The sequence below is a fragment of the Cebus imitator genome, unplaced genomic scaffold (genome assembly GCF_001604975.1).
Source record: "Cebus imitator isolate Cc_AM_T3 unplaced genomic scaffold, Cebus_imitator-1.0 Scaffold111, whole genome shotgun sequence".
Taxonomy (NCBI): domain Eukaryota; kingdom Metazoa; phylum Chordata; class Mammalia; order Primates; family Cebidae; genus Cebus; species Cebus imitator.
Genome location: NW_016107426.1, coordinates 2,274,258 through 2,295,894, shown reverse-complemented (window position 1 = coordinate 2,295,894; position 21,637 = coordinate 2,274,258). Strand labels below are relative to the sequence as shown.

Genomic DNA, 21,637 nt, shown 5'->3' with positions numbered 1-21,637 from the left:
AAGTAGGTCTTAGCTATGATAGGCATCTTGTGTTTCTGTAGCTGGACAACTCTAAGGTCTTACTCATCAGCCTGCTGAACAGTTCCTTTTTCAGAGACATAGATACCATCCAAAAATTTCCAGATATCCTTGTTTTTAACTGTTGTTGCTTGCTGAATCAAAGCCGCTGAATTTGAAACAAGCTCAATGTCATTTCCTTCAAGGATTAATTCATCTTTCTGGGCTTGTGATACTGAACAAGCAACATCTGGTCTCATTCGAACCCTGCGGATGTATTCTTCACCTAAGAAATTTCGGATTTCAACAAGAGACCCATTTTCCTGGATAACAACGTTGATGGGGAAGTGAGCATACACAGACCTCATCTTGTAACGGAAGCCCAGCGTAACACCCTTGATCATGTTCTGTACATGACTACAAATAGTCCGAACGGTAGCAAGTTCCTTTCGGTTATCCCACCATTTGTCAACCCGGAGCCTCTTTTTTTTCTTTCCAAGAAGACTGAGTTCTACATTGATGTGATTGAAGTCCCTCCGCAGGGTTCCTCTGGGGCCCTTCACGAGAACTGTGCGTCCCTTCAGAGTAATGTCGACATTTTCTGGAATGTCGACAGTCTGATTGCTGAGAATGGTCTTCATTCTTGCAGTAAACGCAGCAAAAGCACAAAACTGTCTTAACCTTGATGGAGCTTATGTTCAGAAGTAAAGTTTATATTTTTAGTTGTTACGGTTTATAATTACATTTTCCATGAACTTTTTGAAGTCCCCTCATATGTGCATCAAAATATATGTTTGATGATGTTATGTTACAGTATTATTTGAAATAGCAAAAAGCTGGAAACAACATACATTTCCACTGACAGAGGATTTCTGTTATTCCTTCTGTATTATATCCTATGCCTCACTAGCTTATATGGTTCAGCTCTGTGTCCCCACCCAAATATCTCATGTCAAATTGTAATCCCCACATGTTGGGACCTGGTGGGAGGTGATTGGATCATGGGGACCGCTTCCCTAGTGCTGTTCTTGTGATAGTGAGTTCTCATAAGATCTGATGGTTTAAAAAAATATGTGGCAGCTCCCCCCCTCCACTCTCTCTTTCTTGCTGCCATGTAAGACATGCCTTGCTTCCCCTTCACCTTCCACCATGATCATAAGTTTCTGGAGGCTTCCCCAGCCACATGGGGAATTAAACCTCTTTTCTGTATCAATTATCCAGTCTCAGGTAGTTCTTTATAGCAGTATGAAAAAGGACTAATACAGAAAATTGGTACCAGGGGAGTAGCACTCCCATAAAGAGATCTGAAAATGTGGAAGCAGCTTTGGAACCAGGTAATGGGCAGAGAATGGAACAGTTTGGGAGGACTCAGATGAAGACAGGAAGATGTGGGAAAGTTTGGAACTTCCTAGAGACTTGTTGAATGGTTTTGATGAAAATGCTGATATCGACAATGAAATCCAAACTGAGATGGTCTCAGATGGAGATGAGGAAATTATTGGGAACCAGAGTGAAGGTCACTCTTGCTATGCTTTACCAAAGAGGCTGACAGCATTTTGCCCTTGCCCTAGAGATCTGGGGAACTTTTAACTTGAGAGGGATGATTTAGAGTATCTGGTGGAAGATATTTCTAAGCAGCAAAGTATTCAAGATGTAGCCTGGCTGCTTTTAACAGCATACAGTTATATGCATTCACAAGGAACTTATATTTAAAAGGAAAGTAGAGCATAAAAATTTGGAAAATTTGCAGCCTGACCATGCAGTAGATAAGAATAAACCCATTTTCTGGGGGAGAAATTCAAGCCATAGTTGCCGAAATTCACATAAAGAGGGGCTAAATGTTAGTTGCCAAAACAATGGAGAAAATGTCTCCAGGGCATTTCAGAGATCTTTGTGGCAGCCCCTTCCATCACAGGCCCAGAGGCCTATGAGGGAAAAATGGTTTCATGGGCCAGGCCCAGGGCCCAGCTGCTCTGTGTAGCCTCAGGTCATGGTACCCTGCAACCCAGCTGCTCCAGCTACAGCCATAACTAAAAGCGGCCAAGGTATAGCTCAAGCCATTGCTTCAGATGTGCAAGCCCGAAGCCTTGGTGGCTTCCACATGTGTTGGGCTTGTAGGGGCACAGGAGGCAAGAGTTTGGGAACCTCTGCCTAGATTTCAGAGGATGTATGGAAACACCTGGATGTCCAGGAAGAAGTCTGTTGAGGGGTGGAGCCCTCATGGAGAACCTCTACGAGGGTAGTGCAGAGGTGAACTGTGGGGTTGGAGCCTGCACACTGAGTCCCCACTGGGGCACTGCCTAGTAGAGCTGTGAGAAGACAGCCACTATCCTCCAAACCCCAGAATGGTAGATCCACCAATAGCTTGCAGCATGCATCTGTAAAAGTCACAGGCACTCAACGCCAGCCTGTGAAACTAGCCACAGGGGCTGTATCCTGCAAAGCCATAGGGGTGGAGCTGCCCAAGGCCTTGGGAGCTTACCCCTTGCATCAGTGTGGCCTGGGTGTGAGACATGGAGTCAAAGGAGATTATTTCAGAGCTTTAAGATTTAATGATTGCTCTGCTGGGTTTTGGATTTGCATGGAGCCTGTAGCACCTTTTTTTTGACTGATTTCTCCCTTTGGAATGGGAGTGTTTACCCAAAGCCTGTACTCCCATTGTCCCTTGGAAGTAAGTAACTTATTTTTGATTTTGGAGGCTCACAGGTGGAAGGGACTTCCCTTGTCTCAGATGAGACCTTGGAATTGGACTTTTGAGTTAATGCTGAAATAAGTTAAGACTTTGGGGGTTGTTGGGAAGGCATGATTGGTTTTGAAATGTGAGAAGGACATGAGATTTGGGAGAGGCTGAGGTGGAATGATATGATTTGGCTCTGTGTCCTCACCCAAATCTCATGTTGAATCCTCATATGTCAAGGTAGGGACCTGGTATGAGGTGATTGGATCATGGGGACAATTTGCCCCATGCTGTTCTCATGATAGTGAGTTCTCAAGAGATCTGATGGTTTAAAAGTGTGTGGCACTTTCCCCCCACTCTCTCTTGCTGCCATGTAAGACATGCCTTGCTTCCCCTTCACCCGCCACCATGATTGTAAGTTTCCTGAGGCCTCCCCAGCCATGTGGAACTGTCGAGTCAATTAAACCTCTTTTCTTTATAAATTATCTAGCCTCAAGCTGGGTGCAGTGGCTCACACCTGTAATCCCGGCACTTTGGGAGGCCAAGGAGGGCAGATTGCTTGAGCTCAGGAGTTCGAGATCAGCTTGGGCAACACTGGACAACATAGTGAGACTGCTCTCTAAAAAATAAATAAATAAATAACCCAGTCTCAGGTAGTTCTTTATAGTGGTGTTAAAACAGACTAATACACTAGTCTAGGTACTCAGTCGTCTTTAACTTATAATTCTGCTCTACAGGCTTCTTGATCTCTTCCTCACAGCCCTAGCTATCAGCTTGGTGCCAATATGCCAGTGTACTGGCATGAGTGTTTGTCCACGATCAGAAATCTGTATGATGATGGCTCTGGGCAGATCTTTCAGGGGCTCACAAAGAAAACAGATCTGGTACCAGAGAAGAAAACCTCAGCTTAATTAGGTAAGACGTTAAGTTCAGAGAGTTTGGCCTAGACATGATCTCCTTACAGGTTGGGACTATGTCTTATCCATCTTTGTGTGTAAAGGGCCCTAGCAAGGAGTCTTGTTTATAGTGAGTACTTAGCGAAGCTTGAAGGAAGGAAAAGGAAGGGAGGGATCAGAGGAGGAAATAGCTCAGCAGGAGGTAGAGCAGAAGCAGGAAGAGACAGGCTAGTGCAGAGTGACACTGGCATTCCACTTTGATCCTAAAGGGAGAGGGTCCTTTCACAGTCCTGTTCAAGTGTCCACTGGGCCAGTCGTGAAGATTATGTGCAAAAGAAAGCCAGAGGCCTGAAGGTAAACCTTGCCCACACTGCTTCCAAGGCCTGTAGGTAAATAATAACTGGTTTCAGAACTGATGAACTGATTCCGGGCAGAGCCTCTAGGATTACCAGGAAGAACCACTGCTTTCTTTCTACCAGCGAGTAGCCTTATCCTTCTTTAGACCAGAAAGACACGAGTCAGCATAAAATTTTAGAGGTGATGGGCCCAAACTTTTTTGTTTTTAACAACAGAATCCTTCTCTCAAATGAATTGTTATGAGAAATGCAGTCCATAAAACAGGTATAGTGGAGCTGGTTGAAGTGGCGAGCAGCAGCCCCTCTCTGCAGAGTTCCTGGGCTCCCGCTCCTTGTCCTTTCTACCCCTACAGTGGCCTGAGAGAAACCTCTGTGCAAGCCCTTGGGTGTTCCACACTTTGCTTGGAAACCACAGGTACAGTCCCGTCTTCACCATGTGTGATAAAGAACTCACAGCCCAGCCAAAGTGGCTTATGCTCTCAATGCTCATTAGTGGTAGAATCCAAACAAAAAGTGTCTCCTAATTTTCTTTTTTTTTTTTTTTTTTTTTTGAGACGGAGTTTCACTCATGTTACCCAGGCTGGAGTGCAATGGCGCGATCTCGGCTCACCGCAACCTCCGCCTCCTGGGTTCAGGCAATTCTCCTGCCTCAGCCTCCTGAGTAGCTGGGATTACAGGCACGCGCCACCACGCCCAGCTAATTTTTTGTAATTTTAGTAGAGACGAGGTTTCACCATGTTGACCAGGATGGTCTCGATCTCTTGACCTCGTGATCCACCCATCTCGGCCTCCCAAAGTGCTGGGATTACAGGCTTGAGCCACCGCGCCCGGCCCCCTAATTTTCAATCTGGTTTATTGAAGGGTCAGAGTTCAAACTTGAAGGCATATAAAATCATTTGGGGAGCTTGTTAAAACTGAAGATTTTGCTTTAGTAGGGCTGGGGTGAGGCCTAAGAGCCTGCAAGTATAACAAGCCCTCAGATGTTGCTGAAGTGAGACCACACGCTGAATAGCCGGAGCTCATAAGCAGGCAGCAGGCAGCAGGAGATGGGTTTTTCTTGTTTTACAGGAAAAGTACAGTTAAGGACTTGTCTTAGTACGGCACTTCCAGGTACTAAGGGTTTATGATAAGGTGGGTAGGGTATTATTTGCTCTCGGCACCTTCCTGTCCCAGATTCAAAACTCTGTGGTCAGCTGGCCCACTTGCACTGCAGAAAGCACTTGGTTTCTACTATGACAACACGCATTTTATGGAAAAGCACACTGAGGATCAGAGGTTATGCTGGCTTGTAGCCATCACAAAGCTAGCAAATGGCAGAACTCATAATTTGAACTCAAGTCTTTGGACCCCAACGCGTAGTTCTTCCCCATTGCAGGCTTCTCCTTATTATGGGGCATTTAGACGATCTTTTTGGACTGTACTCACGACAGGCTGGAAGTGTCCATGATTGAACCTGACACTCTTCCTTTTAGTCTCTAACTAAACATAAACTGAAACCTGGGCGTAAGGATGGTTGAATGGCTTCTCCTCTCTGATCTCCTCCAAGGTCTCCAGGCTTCTCACTTGGTAACCATTGGCTGTCCAAATCATCTGACACTGAAGTCCTTCAAGGGACAATCAGTTGACAGTACAGCTCTTTGCAGGTTGCCTTCCTTGTGCTCACTAGCTCATTGACTAAGCATTTACTTGTGGTGTCAAACTCTTTCAACTATTTCTCACAGCCAAAATAAAAGCAAACATGAGCTCATATTTTAAAAAATTAAATGGTTCTATTTTCTCCCCCAATGCCCTTGGTTTTAACTGTAGGCAGAAGGCAGGGAGCAGTCACTAGGCAGACTCTGTCCCTAATTAGTACAACCTAAGAAAAGGGGTGTTGGGAATTCCCCTACCCCAAGGATTGTGTCCGGTGGAATCTGAAAATACTTTTTCAGAACTTGACCATTCGATGGTTGGGGAAGTAGGTAAAAGCAAAATTGGAAGTAGTTCATGTAGTTACTCATTAGCAGTTTAGGTATGTATCAGTCCAGCCATGGTAGAATGACTGTCATTCTGATAGCATCATAATACATTCTTGGTTTGTGTTATCTCATTACCTCTATTCTTACTGCATGTAGCTCACATCTTACTATTAGGTCTACACTCTAGGTTTAGGGACATTCCTTTCCTTTACATTAACTTAGCTAGGAGACAGCCAACCTCTGTTACTTGGGAGGAATGACGCTCTACAGAATTTGGTGAGGAAAAATGAGAGGAAGAGAATTCCAAGATTAAACGAATATAAGGCAAATATGTAGTAAAAAGGGGGAAAGGCAATCTTTTTTTAAACTATCCCAAAACACATTTTTTGAGCACCTATCATTTGGTAGATGATTTCACATGTCATACATGTTATCTTATTTAAACTTCACAAAACTCCCATGCTAGGGTACAATAAGGGGAACCATATGATTAGATATAGGTAATTATCAAAGCCCCTGCTTTTGTTTCCATGACAAGTGATGTGGTTTGAGTCTATGTCCCCGCCAAAGCTCACGTCGGATCGTAATCCCTGCTGTTGGAGGCAGGTCCTGGGGGAGGTGATTGGATCATGGGGGCAGTTTCTCATGAATGGTTTAGCATCATCCCCTGATACTGTTCTCATGATAGTGAGTGAGTCCTCATGAGATTTGGTTATTTAAAGGAGTGTAGCACCTCCGCCTTTGCTCTCTCTTCCTCCTACTCCAGTCATGTGATGTGCTGGCTCCCCCTTCATCTTTCGCCACGACTGTAAGTTTCCTGAGCCCTCCCCAGAAGCTGTCATGCTTCCTGTGTAGCCTGGAGAACCATGAACCAATGAAACCTTTTTTCTTTATAAATTACCCAGTCTCAGGTATTTCTTTATGGCAATGCAAGAAGGGACTAATACAATGAGTTTGCAGGTATTTTCCATGTTATTTAAAAGAACTAACTAAATGTGTATATAAAAGTAGGCCACGTGCGGACTATTGTGTTATAAATCAAGAATTATAACTAACCCAATTCTATGTCCTAGAGGTCATAAAAATGAAAAGAAACCTCAAGTGCTGTAATTATACCATTTTATCCATGAGAACACTGGGGTTGAAAGAGGTCAAGTCACACAGCTTAAAAGGCAGGTCCAGGATTTGAATCCAGGTCTGTTTGGCCCCCCGTTTATTTTTTCCAGGCTAAGACAATCAAATTTATGCCACGGACGTAAGAGCTAGATTCCTAAAGTCTGTGATGCTCTCTCACCTGCCTACCCTGTTTTATCTAGAGATGAATATCTCTACACTCATCTGATGGGCTGCAGAAGAGGCCACATCTGCCAACATGTGAGAATAGATTTGTAGGGGCTGTCTCCCCATTTATCCCAACATTGCGTTTGTATGGGTGTCTCACCGTTTGGTCTGCATCCCAGATTTGTGAGGCACTCCCTTCCTTTTCATGAGTTTCTCCATGGCATTGGGGTGGATTATTGGACGAACAGGATGTCGTTTGTAGGTCCCCGGATACTTCTTTTCCACTGCTTGCTCACGCCTGCGGAATAAAGGCAAAAGCCACCTCTCAGTCATTGCAGACAGAAAGAATGAGGCAGAATGTTTTCACAGGCTAATTCTACCCACAGATTCTGGCCACATTTAGCAGATACAGGCTATTTGAATGATAAGGCTGCAGGTTTAAAAAACAAACAAGTACTAAATTCAAATTAACCTGACTTCATTCTGCTCTTCAGCTCACCTCAGACACTAACAATGACAGAAGTGCTGCTCATTTTCGGTAGCTGCTCATTTGGTCAGGATTCCCAGGGTTTTCTTGTCAGCATCAGGAGTCCCTTACACCGCTTCCAGCACCCAACACATTTCCCCAGCAGGCAATCAGCTTCCCCTTCTTCACACCGTGCTGTTCTTGAAATGAGGACCCCCTTCCCTATCCAGCAAATGCCTGCCAAGTGCATGTTCCCCTATAACTTGCTCTGTGGCAACTCGACTCACTTGTATACTTCCTCAGGGGCAGGGACCTGTGCGCCACACATCCCTGAAGGAATGTTGGGTGAATGAATAAAATATCTGCCAGCTCTGATTAGCAGCCACAAGGAAGAGTAGTACGTCTCTGCTGACTGACGGACTCACATCGGTAAGAAGAGATACTGGTCTGGATACATACTTAATAAGCTCCTTCTCCCGCATTTCCAGCTGCAGCATGATGGCACTCAATTCCATGTATAAATTATTCGCCCGCTCAAGCTTTCGCTCATAGTGTTCACGAATATCCAGCGCATGCCTGTCGAAGAAAACACAGGGTCAGCCAGGCCAGCCAACTTCAGGAGAACAAAAGTCAGCTTGATGACATAAGAAACAGGATGACTGATCACAAAAGCACTTGCCCAGGCTCTCTATTGTTAAGGTTCCCTTGTCCAGTGCAGTAACTCAGAAAATGGAATGGGAGATGGGGAATCTGAGCTCTCCACTTGGTTTATCCGAAAGGGCCCATCTAGCCATATAGAATAGCCAAGAAGGCCGCAGATAAAAATCTGTCTATAACTTGTCACCTTCAACTGTGCAGGGTTGGCATTATCTTAATAAGAATACAGCAGAATATACTCACATGTTAATGGAAATATGCAGTTAAAGCCAACACCATGATCACTCATTTATACTTAGCCATGGCCCAGATCCTGTGTGATAGAGTAGTTGCTATGGTCTGAATATTTGTGTCCCCCCAAATTTATATGTTGAAACCTAACACCCAAGGTGATAATGTTAAGAGGTGGGGTCAGCCGGGTATGGTGGCTCATGCCTGTAATCCCAGCACTTTGGGAGGCCGAGGCAGGCAGATCACAAGGTCAGGAGTTCGAGACTAGCCTGACCAACATGGTGAAACCTTGTCTCTACTAAAAATACAAAACTTAGCTGGGCATGGTGGTGTGTGCCTGTAGTCCTAGTTACTTGGGAGGCTGAGGTAGAAGAATCACTTGAACCCAGGAGGCAGAGGTTGCAGTGAGCCAAGATTGCGCCACTGCACTCCAGCCTGGGCGACAGAGTGAGATTCTATTTCAAAAAAAAAAGAGGTGGGGTCCTTGGGAGGTGATTAGATCATGAGAGTTCTGCCCTTGTCAGTGGGATTAGTCCACTTATAAAAGAGACTTGAGGGTGCCCTTTTGCCCTCTGTGGTGTGAGGACACATAGAAGGTGCCATCTATGAGAAACAGGCCCTCACCAGACACTGAATCTGCTGGCACCTTGATTGTGGACTTCCCAGCTCCAGAACTGTGACCAATACATTTCTGTTGTTTATAATTTATCCAGTCTAAGGTTTGTTACAGCAGCTGGAACTGATTCAGATGTGATTGTATTAGTCTGCTCTCACACTGCTATGAAGAAATAGCTGAGACCGGGTAATTTATAAAGGAAAGAGGTTTAATTGACTCACAGTTCTGCATTGCTGGGGAGGCCTCAGGAAATTTACAATCATGGCAGAAGGCAAAGGAGAGCCTTCTTCACAGGTGGAGTGAGTGAAAGCAGGGGAAATGCCAGACGCTTATAAAGCCATCAGATCTCCTGAGAACTCACACATTATCACAAAAGCAGCTTGGGGGAAACCGCCTCATGATTCAATTACTCCACCTGGTTCTGTCATTGACACATGGGGATTATGGGGATGATGATTTGAGGTGAGATTTGAATGGAGACACAGAGCCAAATTATATCAGTGATTATCCATGACCATGCCTCATCTCTCTCTCTCTTTTTGAGACAGAATCTCACCTGTCATCCAGGCTGGAGTACAGTGGCACAATCTTGGCTCACTGCAGCCTCCGGCTCCTGGGTTCAAGTGATTCTCGTTACTCAGTCTCCTGCATAGCTGGGATCACAGGTGTGCGCCACCAGGCCCAGCTACTTTTTTGTACTTTCAGTAGAGATGCAGTTTTGTCGTGTTGGGCAGGCTGGTCTTGAACTCCTGGGCTCAAGTGATCCACCTGCCTTGGCCTCCCAAAGTGCTGGGATTACAGGTGTGAGCCACTGCACCTGGCCTTTTATCTCTTAATAGATTATAAGTATCTTGAAGCCAGGGACTAAATCTTATAAATTTCTGGAATTCCATGGCACCTAGGACAGTGGCTGAATGACTAAATAGCATTGTTTCAGGAATCCTTGTTGCAGAGACGTAATAAAAGAGGATAACAGAGTTGGCAGGAAAGGACAGGAAAGAGATAGAAAGGAGGGCTAACTTTGGGGCAACTTTTAAACAGCGTAACAGTAAAAAGCAGAGGTGAAAGGTGGTAGAAAAATGGGGGTTATAAAGAGGGTGCCCGTTAGCGTCTGCAGACCTGGGGGTCAGAGGAGGTGGAGAAGGAGGGATGAGCTGACCTGAGCTCTTCTCTGCGCCTTCGAATCAGTTCTTCATCTAACCGGTGTATACAAGTTCCTTCACTTTTGATCTTCTCAAAGTGTTTTTTCACTTCTTCTCTCCATTCAGCCTGGCCAAGGACAAATTAGATTTTGATAAATTCCAGGAGTTTCAATCCCTGATATATCCATAAAGGTATGAACAAGATTGTCTTTTCCTGCATGCTTCTGCTGAAGAGTCTTTTTCAGAATAGATGTTCAATAAATATTATTTGATAGTGAAATATCTCTTGCTACTAAATCGCCATGCCCTAGCCCATTTCTATACTTTTACTCCAATATATGATGTTGTCTTTTTCCGAGTTTTCCTCCAGCACTGACCATGAGAAACATCACAGCCGGCATACCGGCCATTGCTTCTGGAATAAAAGAGTTTAATTTAAGGCAAGATGGTGGCTGAGATAGCCTGGCCAGAAGAAAAACAGCCCTGATAAGCACATGGAAATGTTTTTGTGTGTGTGCGATTATGAACGTCTTTATGACTGGCACCAGAATTCCTCCTAGCCTTTGTTTGGGAAAGTATCTTGAGAAAATATCTAGAGTAGAAGACCCTACAGGCATGAACAGCAGGAAATGAGAATAGAAATATAAGAAATTATACAGGAATTTGGAGTTGAGGGAAAGAACAGAAACGAGAGAAGGAGGAGGAGAAAATAGAGAGTATGGCCAAGCGATTTAGTCGTTTGATGAAATTTTTAGACCAGGGATGGATGTTTAATATATGGTTTAAATTGTTCAAAATGTAAACTTTTTCGAATTTTCTAAACCTTCGGTCAAGTCTCTGACATTCACCTAGGCTTTGAAGGGGGCCTTAAAATTATTTATTTATTTATTATTATTATTATTTTTGAGACAGAGTCTCTCTCTCTGTCACCAGGGCTGGAGTGCAGTGGCGTGATCTTGGCTCACTGCAGCCTCGGTCTCCCAGGTGCAAGCAATTCTCCTGGCTCAGCCTCTTGAGTAGCTGGGATTACAGGTGCCTGCCACCACACCCGGCTAATTTTTGTATTTTTAATAGAGGCAGGATTTCACCATGTTGGCCAGGCTGGTCTCAAACCCCTGACCTCTAATGATCCACCCACTTTGGCCTCCCAAAGTGCTGGGATTACAGGTGTGAGCTACCACGCACAGCCGGCCTTATTTTTTTTTTTTTTTTTTTTTTTGAGACGGAGTTTTGCTCGTTACCCAGGCTGGAGTGCAATGGCGCGATCTCGGCTCACCGCAACCTCCGCCTCCTGGGTTCAGGCAATTCTCCTGCCTCAGCCTCCTGAGTAGCTGGGACTACAGGCACACGCCACCATGCCCAGCTAATTTTTTGTATTTTTAGTAGAGACGGGGTTTCACCATGTTGACCAGGATGGTCTCGATCTCTTGACCTCGTGATCCACCCGCCTCGGCCTCCCAAAGTGCTGGGATTACAGGCTTGAGCCACCGCGCCCGGCCCCTATTTTGTTTTTTAAAGAAAGGTGCTGAATTGAATGTTTGGTCAATTATGGGACAAAGATAAAGGAACAACAACAAGGCAGCAGGGGTGGGGACCAAGAATTTAAGGAGGGCAGAGCCAGAGCGGCCATGAAATTATCACTCTCCCAGGAATTTACAGAAGTATTAGAAAGGACATTGAGCTTTCCACAGGGCATGAAATTTCAAGCTAATTTTACCCAAATGTTAGGGGGTAGAAAAACCTCTACTGGAATATGGCCTACAAGCAGTAGGCCATAGAGAGGAACAGCAAAGCTAAGTTCCCTCATACTATGTATAGACTATCTTCCATCTCCAAAAGTAATGAGATATAATTTCCAGTGAAGGCTCGATCTGTAACTAAATGTATCTAATTGTATAATCTTCTACTAAAATTATCCTATGACCTTTAGATTCATGTTAAACAGTGTCTCTCTGGATTATAAGGTAGTTCCCTTTTTAATTTGGTGAGGAGTCTCCCTCTTGTTTTCCGTATTAGCTGCACCATTTTGCATTCTCACCAACAGTGTACAAGGGTTCCCATTTCTTTCCATCCTTGCCTATATATTTTTTTAATTTAAAAAAAATTTAAAAAATAATAGAAATCCCTATTGCTTTTGTGGGTGTGGTGGCTCATGCCTATAATCCCAGCACTTTGGGAGGCTGAGGTGAGATGACTGGTTGAGCCCAGGAGTTCAAGGCCAGCCTGGCCAACATGGTGAAACCCCGTCCCTACTAAAAATGCAAAAATTAGCTGGGTGTGGTGGTGCGCACCTGTAATTTCAGCTAGCCAGGAGGCTGAGGCAGGAGAATCACTTGAACCTGGGAGTGGGAGGTTGCAATGAGCTGAGATCTCGCCATTACACTCTAGTCTGGGAAACAAGAGCGAAACTCCATCTCAAAAAAATAAAATAAAATAAAAGACAATAGCTTTCATTAAGTGTTTTTACCACAATAATTTTTTAAAAAAGTGTATCTTTCTGGATCAAGTAAGAAGTTATTCTTAAGTAATTGTGGATTTATAGAAGGTTTTCCCCAAATTAGCTGTTTCTCATCTATTTTTATGGAGAAAATTATATTTTAATTATGCAAAAATGATCATTCTATAATATGCTAGATTTCCCATATATATGTTGAACACTGGAGAGAAGTTTCTGTTGGTTGGTTGATCTTTAGGCACCAAATCTATCCAACAATGTCATTAGAAAGCCAAGATCCAGAATACACTTCTGCAGTCTATGGCCATACCACCCCGAACACCCCAGTCTCATCAGAATGCACTACTCCATTGTTTGATAATGGCCTTTGACAGCATCCAAGCTGTAAATGAAGGTTTGGTTGAGCCCCTGGTAATGCTATTCTCTCAATCATCAGATCAGAGTCAGGAAGCAGGAGGAGTATTTGAGCTTTAGGAGGCGAAGAATGACAAGCGAAAGTAGTTAGACCAAAAATGAATAAGAGGGTCAGATTTGTGCCCTGAAGTATCCGCTTTTTGTCATGTCTCTGTATCCTACTAAAAAACTTAAAGAAGGGATGAGAAAAGGAATACCTCCCTCTGGTGGTAAGGAATTTTATATCACAGATGAGATTTGTTTTAATTCTAGAGGAAATAAATCTCCTGACATCTAGCTTACGATTATGGGAAAGTCAAGGAGAACTTTGTGAAGATTGATATCTGTAAGAAAGCAGATTTCCAAAAAGAAGTTCCCTCCTGTTAAGAGAAAAAAGGATATACAGGCAAACACCAGGTACTGATGAATAATGCATTTCCTCCGAAGGTATCCTATTCCTGGCACATGTTAATTTTGAGTTCCATTTTATATACTTAGAATCTTATGTAAAAGGAGTTCCAATTTGAGTGTAATCTGCAATTCAGACCTGTCTGGGCACATAGGAAGAAAGGAAGGATTGGCAAGCCTGAAGCCAATTTGCACAGCTATTGAGGAGCCTGTGAGAGAGAACACCAAGGGTGGGAGGAGTCCTGCATGAGCTTGACCTATAACAAAGCCCCCTTCCTGGGAGTGGAGGGGCATTTCCCCTCCATTGTGTTTCATTACAATGCCTGAGAAGCATGGGGACATAACCAGTATTGCTCTCTTACTGTCCACAGAGTGTAACTCAGCAGGGAAAGGAAGAGTTCATGGCACAAACAGGACAGCTTACAGCTTTGGAATCTTGAGAACTCCAGAGGAGATGGCAGCTCCCAGTGGGTGATGGCAGTGCCTTAAGGATGTGGCAGCATCCAATGGACGCCAACCCAGGACTGTAGTCTTTTAGCAGAAAACAGCGATGGCTAGCCAATAAATCAATACCCAGCAGATGCTTGGTGGGAGACTGCTGTGTCTAGCTAGCATCAGTGGAAAGCAGAACAAATGTTAATTTGAGGCAGTTTGAGATCCTCGCTCCTCACTGGGGATTCCCCAGAAATGCACGTGGCTGGGGTGGGGGTAGGAATAGAGCAGTGCTTAAGAAGGCACTCAAGTCCCGTGTAAGCAGGTGATGTGGCTTGGACCTTTGTCCCCCCCCAATCTCATGCTGAACTGTAATCCCCAGTGTTGGAGGAGGGGCCTGCTGGGATGTGACTGGATCATGGGGGCAGATTTCCCTCTTGCTGCTCTCATGACAGTGAGTTTTCATGAGATCTGGTTGTCTGAAAGCGTGTGGCGCCTCTGCCTTCACTCTCTTCCCCTTCTCCGGCTGTAAGATGTGCCTGCTTCGCCCTTGCCTTCTGCCATGATTGAAAGTTTCCTGAGGCCTCCCTAGTCATGCTTCCTGTACAGCCTGTGGAGCTGTGAGCCAATTAAACCTCTTTTCTTATAAATTACCCAGTTTCAGGTATTTCTTTATAGCTGTGGGAGAACAGACTATTCTAGCAGGTAAGGGAAAAAATCCAGTGAAACTTGGATTATTACCAGTAGTGATAACCTCTTTATGTCCCAAATAAGGCCTGTGAAAGTCCATAGCATTTAGAAGGTTTTATCTTTTCCATCCTTCCAGTTATTCACTCCATAGACCGAAGCTCTTGCACCCAAACTTTGCTTCTTTATCTCCCATAATACAGTAGTCTCCCCTTGTCCGAGGCTTTGCTTTCTGCAATTTCACTTGCGTGCGGTCAGCCCTGGCCTGAAAATATTACATAAAAATTTTCTAGAAATAAATAATTCATAAAATTTAGATTGGCCATCATTCCAAGTAGTGTGATGAAATCTCTCGTTGTTGGCTCTGTCTCATGTGGGACATGGATCATCCCTTCATCCAGTGTCTCCACGTTGTAGACACTCCCCTTCCACTGGTCACGTAGTAGCTATCTTGGTTATAAGACTCACTGTTGGAGCATTGCAGCCCTTGCGTTCAAGTAATTCTTATTTTACTTAATAATGGCTGCAAAACACAGGAGCGGTGATGCTAACAATTCGGATATGCCAAAGAAAAGCCAGACAATGCGTCCTTTAGGTGAAAGGGTAAAAGTTCTTGACTTAATGAGGAAAGAAAAAAAATCATATGCAGAGGTTGCTAAGATCTACACAAGAATGAATCTTGTGAACAAATTTGTGTTACTGTCACTGTGTGCCTCAAACTACAAAAATTATGGCAACAGTACTGATAAGAGCTTAACCAGTTAATAGGGTTGCTCCAAAAAATGAAATAAACAGTAAAGAAAGAGCTTAGTTAAGATGGAAGAGACATTACATTTGTGGGTGGAAGATATGAAAAGAAATATGTTCTGATTGACAGCAGTCAGGCTCGGTACTATTCAAAGTTTTAGGCATCCACTGGGGGTCATGAAATGTACCATGGATAAGCAGGGACTACTGTAGAGGTGTCAAAATGAAGTTGAAAGATGAATGAATAGACAAAATGTGGTGTGTGTGTGTGTGTGTGTGTGTGTATATATATATATATACATATATATACACACATACATGTATGGTATATATTATATAATATTCAATGGCATGTGTATATGTGTGTGTGTGTGTGTGTGTGTGTGTATATATATATATATACACACACATACATGTATGGTATATATTATATAATAATATTCAATGGCATGTGTGTGTGTGTGTGTGTGTGTGTATGGTATATATTATATAATAATATTCCATCGTGTGTGTATATATATATGCATGTGTGTGTTATTATTTGAATATTATTATTCATGGAATATTATTTAGCCATAAAAAGTAATGAAGCTGTGACACATGCTACAAAATATGTGAACCTTGAAGACATGCCACGTGAAACAAGCCAGGCACAAATGAACAAATATGGTATGATTCTACTGAAATGAAATAACCTGGAATAGGCAAATTCATAGAGAAAGTAGAATAGAGATTGCTGGGGGTGGTGGGGAGGAGGGATGGGGAGTTACTGCTTGATGAGGTGATGCACATTTTTGGAAACAGATAGTGGTGACAATTTCACAACATTGTGAATATAATTAATGCCATTGAGTCGTGCATTCAAAAGTAGTTAAAATCAGCTGGGCAAGGTGGCTCACACATGTAATCCCAGCACTTTGGGAGGCCCAGGTGGTTGGATCATCTGAGGTCAGGAGTTCGAGACCAGCCTGGCCATCATGGTGAAACACTGTCTCCACTAAAAACACAAAAAATTAGCCAGGTGTGGTGGCAGGCCCCTGGAGTCACAGCTACTCAGGATGCTGAGACAGGAGAATTGCTTGAACCTGCAAGGCAGAAGTTGCAGTGAGCCAAGATTGTGCCATTGCACTCCAGCCTTGGTGACAAGAGCAAAACTGTGTCTCAAAAAAAATTTTTTTTAATGGTTAAAATGGCAAATTTTATACTATCTTTATTTTACCACAATTGAAAAAAGTAAACAGGCTGGGTGCAGTGGCACACACCTGTAATCCTAGCACTTTGGGAGGCCGATGTGGGTGGATTATGAGGTTAGGAGATCACAACCATCCTGGCTAACAAGGTGAAACCCTGTCTCTACCAAAAATACGAAAATTTAGTGGGCACCTATAGTCCCAGCTACTCGGGAGTCTGAGGCAGGAGAATCACTTGAACCCAGGAGGCAGATGTTGCAGTGAGCTGAGATCATGTCATTGCACTCCAGCCTGGGAGACAGAGCGAGACTGTCTCAGAAAAAAATAAAAAAGTAAATAAACAAACAAACAAAAAAAGAAATTGAGCCAGTTCCAGCCTAGCTTAAGGACTAGAGAAGCCAGATGTTGGGGTCTTAGAAGAGGGGAATCAGACGGAATCAGAAAAGCCATAGTAGGGTCCAGTACAACCCTTACCGGGCACACAATCCTCCCCTGATGTGAGTGTCCAGCCTCTGCATAGGCATCTGCTCTCTCACAAGAAGATTACTTTTAAGGCAGCAGAGTCTAACCTCAGAGTTGGGGTGTCTCTGCAACTCCCAATCCCTGGATTTCTGGGTGGTCACAGTGGCACTCAAGAGAACACTAGAATGGTGCAAAGGCAGAGGGGGTGAGAGAGCTTCAAAGCAGGGCACACGACCCACCTAGCAGCTGGGATCTGGAGTGGGGTGAAAATGTTTTCTAAAGACTCAGATCAAATGTAATTGAACACCAGGAGCCATAATTGCCTACTTGGAGAAATGTGTGATTATCTAGAAACGAAGCAATAGCTTTGGCAGAATCTAACATTGTATTGAAATTGGTTGCTTTGTTCATCTGCTCTATATAGGCTACATCTCTATACATGTGCTGTTGACAAAAACCAGATGACGCATTTTCTCCCAGGAAGGAGTCAGCTGGGCTCTTGGCAACGCCTCTCGACGGACAGTTTTGGTGGGAAGTGGAGACCAGGAGCTAACGACTATTGACTGATAACTGATGTTCTGAGGGTCTTGGCAGGCAGGAGGAGGCAAGGCCTCAGGTACAAGAGGACTATAGAAAGAGCGTGTGCCTGCCAAAAAGCCAGTTCTTCCCTCTTGGGGCAGGATAAAGTCAAACACAATAGGAGTTCTCTGGCTGTCATGTTATTCATCTTAGGAATTCATCAGAAAAAGCATCCAGAATGCAACAACCCAAAGGAGGCTTAATTTTTGTACTTAGTACAAAGCTAAAAAAATTAAAGCGAATAATGACACCTTTGTTTTTGTTTTATGGTATCATATGCAACTCAAGAATAATGACTTTTTTTTTTTTTTTTTTTTGAGATGGAGTCTTGCTCTGTTGACCAGGCTGGAGTGCAGTGGCTCAATCTCAGCTCACTGCAACCTCTGCCTTCTGGGTTCAGGTGGTTCTTGTGCCTCAGCCTCTCAAGTAGCTGAGATTATAGGTGTGCACCACCACACCTGGCTAATTTTTGTATTTTTAGTAGACACGAGGTTTCACACTGTTGGCCAGGCTGGTCTCGAACTCCTGACCTCAAATAATCCACCCACCTCAGCCTCGCAAAGTGCTGGGATTACAGATACAGGCATGAGCCACCATGTCCAGTCAAGAATAATGACATCTTATAATCAAAGTGTTCTTGATGGTCTACAATGTACCTGCAGTTTTATCTTGTCATTTACTCCTCACAGAAACTCCCTAAGGAAGGGAAGATATGATTATCTTCATTGTTTTGACGAGTAAGCTGAGGTTTAGAGTAATTGAGTGACTTTGCCAAGATCACAGAGTATGAAGTGCCCCATACCTACATGTAGTTGGTGCCCCATACCTACATGTAGTTGAACAAATGGTGCCCCATACCTACATGTAGTTGAACAAATGGGTGACAGTTCTAAGGGAATTGATCTGAATGTATATCAGAGAATGTAGGAAGTGTCATGAAGTCAACTTCCTACCTCGTCTTATTTCCTCCGAAAGCAAACACTTTACTCACATAATAATTTCTTAGAAACAGCAAAAAACAATAGGGGCAAGCCTATTTCAAGACACAGTTGTGGGGAGAGCTATGTTTATGGATCACAGAGAGTGTGTTAGAACTTTCGGTAAAAGGATGGGGGTCTCTGATTTATCATTTCTTAGAAACTGCAATCAAAACAAAAAACAAAAACTTGTGCCTTTACTAAGATATCCCTCAATATCTGTCTGATAGGCAGAGGGTCTCTCTGTGTATCAGACATCAGAGAAATACTCCAAACCTCTGATGGGGGCAGGTAGCAAAGCATATTTAAGGACTTGTTCAGCTCCCAGCAATGATGCTCCTCCCAAAGGCCATTACTGCTTTCCTCAGATACTTGCCTGATGGGCAAACTCATCGCCCTTCAGGGATGGGGGGCTATGAGAAGTAGGCTGAAATGCCAATTGCTAATAAAATGTCTTTTCTGAGAACGAATCTTTGAAATAACACTGGAAGTCAGCGAGGAGATGCGATTCATTTCACAAAAATTCATTTCTGAAGCACAATAAGTGAGATAAAGCTATATGAGAAATGAGAAATTAGGTGATAATTTCATTATGTTCTATAAGCCTACAGCTGTAATTCAGGATCATCACATTTATTCCAAAAGTTGTATTTCCATCCCTTTTGATACTGCCTGGGTCTGGAAGGGATAAGAGCCTTATAAAAAATTCATCTCTTACCACCCCCTACCCACATACATAGTGGTTAGATGACCTATCCTTACGACATTTGCAGTCTTTTAATTTAATTACCACCAATTCTTCCCCTCCCCAGATCTGTGCCCTTACAATGTGCTGCAGCAGATTCTCTTGTCAAGAGGTGAAGCCTATTTCTCGATCCTGAGAATCTGGGTTGGCCTGTGACTTGCTTGGCCAATGGAACATTAGCAGAAATAATGCAGACACAGGCTTGGAAATCACTCGTGCACTGGGGCTTGCTCTCTCGCTACATTTGTTAACCTGAGGACACCATATGAACAAACCCAAGGTGGCCTGCTGGAGGAATGGAGGCCATGTGGAGGAGAAGCAAGGTGCGCTAGCTAATAGCCAGCCAGTTGTCAGACATGTGAAGGAGATCGTCTGGGATCAGCCAGCCTCCCAGCTGACCTGGCAACTCACCGCAGACACATGAGTAAGCCCAGTCAAAGCCAGTAGAACTGCCTAGCCCAAATTGCCAACCCATAGAATCGTGAGCTACATATACATAAATGCTTACTGTTGTAAGCCCTAAGTTTTGGGGTGGGGCCAAGCAATGGCTCATGCCTGTAATCCCAGCACTTTGGGAGGCCAAGGCAGGCAGATCACTTGAGCCCAGGAATTCAAGGCCAGCCTGGGCAACATGGTGAAACCTCATCTCTACCAAAAAAACAAAAACAAGAAACAAAAATTATCCAGTAGTGGTGGTGCATGCTTGTAGTCCTAGGGACTTGGGGGGCTGAGGTGGGAGGATTGCTTGAGCCCGGAAGGTGGAGGCTGCAGTGAGCCAAGATCAGACCACTGTACTCCTGCCTGAATGACGGAGTGAGATCTTATCTTAAAAAATAAAAGTTTTGAGACGGTTTGTAGCACCGTAGAGGCTAACAGATACATTAAATTATACTTATTTGGAAGCTACTAGGTGACATACTTAGAGCAAAGGCTCTCTCTGGACCCAGTTCTATCATGGGCTCATTATGGTACTTAACCTTCCACCTGTGCTTCAGCTTTTGTGCTTCAAAGAAGGCAGTACTTCCTGGAAGGCCGGCAGTAATGCGAATTCAGATGTATGTATATTACAGCCTTCGTATCTTCTTTTTTTCTTTTCTCTTCAGCAGTTTTACCAGAAGCCACTATAAAGATGATCTTCTGACATGTTTTTCTTTCTTTCTTTTCTTTTTTTTTTTTTTCTGAGACAGAGTTTTGCTCTTGTTGCCCAGGCTGAAGTGCAATGACGTGATCTTGGCTCACCATCACCTCTGCCTCCCAGGTTCAAGCGATTCTCCTGCCTCAGCCTCCTAAGTAGCTGGGATTACAGGCTTGTACCACCCCGCCCGGCTAATTTTGTATTTTTAGTAGAAATAGGGTTTCTCCATGTTGGTCAGGCTGGTCTCAAACTCCTGGCCTCAGGTGGTTCACTTGCCTCAGCCTCCCAGTGTGCTGGGATTATAGGCATAAGCCACTGCACCTGGCTGACACGTTTTTTCAAATGAGTTAATCATATATGTTAAGTGCTTTAAAAACTCTAAGATGTGATATGTGTGAAGTATCATATTTATTGTTTCACAATGAATAGAGTTATATAACTGTTATAACAATCAGAATGGGCCCTTCTGAGAGCTACTCTTCTTCATTGAGAGTCCTCTGTCTGTTTAGCAGCACCTGGTAGAAACTTTCCCAACTTACCTGAGACTTGAAGTAAGTTTCCTGCGGGGTGGCAAGTACGTCTGCAGAGGCAATGTCTAAATGCATGAGCGTCTGCCGAAAAGAAGGTCGGTTTCGAGGTTTACTCTGCCTAAGAGTGAAAAGACAGTTTGTGCATTTCAGAAGTTGTGTCCAGGAGAAAGAAGATTTTATTTTACTTTATGAAAAAGATTGTTTACTTCAAAATGGTTATATCTGAGTAAAACAAGCTGTACTCTATTATATCAGTATAGTATCACTGAACAGTATCTCGGTACAGTTTTAACATTTTTAAAAATTTATTTTGGCTGGGTGCAGTGGCTCACACTTGCAATCCTAGCAGTTTGAGAGGCTAAGGCAGGTGGATCATGAGGTCAGGAGTTTGAGACCAGCCTGGTCAAAAGAACAGCCTGGCCAATATGGTGAAACCCCGTCTCTACTAAAAATACAAAGCCGGGCGCGGTGGCTCAAGCCTGTAATCCCAGCACTTTGGGAGGCAAAGGCGGGTGGATCACGAGGTCAAGAGATCGAGACCATCCTGGTCAACATGGTGAAACCCCGTCTCTACTAAAAATACAAAAAATTAGCTGGGCATGGTGGCGCGTGCCTGTAAT

At 43.8% G+C, this 21,637-nt stretch overlaps 2 protein-coding genes across 9 annotated transcripts in view; both read right to left on the bottom strand.

The window, feature by feature from the left end:
• MAP3K13 (mitogen-activated protein kinase kinase kinase 13) overlaps positions 1-21,637 on the bottom strand; it is a 186,953-nt gene that overhangs the window by 11,853 nt on the left and 153,463 nt on the right. For all 8 annotated transcript variants that reach the window (XM_037741950.1, XM_037741951.1, XM_017538391.2 and 5 more), the window contains 4 exons: positions 21,027-21,135; positions 10,295-10,404; positions 8,091-8,207; positions 7,326-7,463 (listed from right to left, as the gene is read on the bottom strand). In XM_037741950.1, coding sequence (XP_037597878.1) covers positions 7,326-7,463; positions 8,091-8,207; positions 10,295-10,404; positions 21,027-21,135 — 474 coding nt within the window. The remainder of the gene's footprint in view (positions 1-7,325; positions 7,464-8,090; positions 8,208-10,294; positions 10,405-21,026; positions 21,136-21,637) is intronic.
• Positions 3-670, bottom strand: LOC108311098 (60S ribosomal protein L9-like). The gene has a single exon (XM_037741955.1). It carries the CDS (start codon positions 636-638, stop codon positions 60-62), a length of 579 nt encoding a protein of 192 aa, XP_037597883.1. The 5' UTR covers positions 639-670; the 3' UTR covers positions 3-59.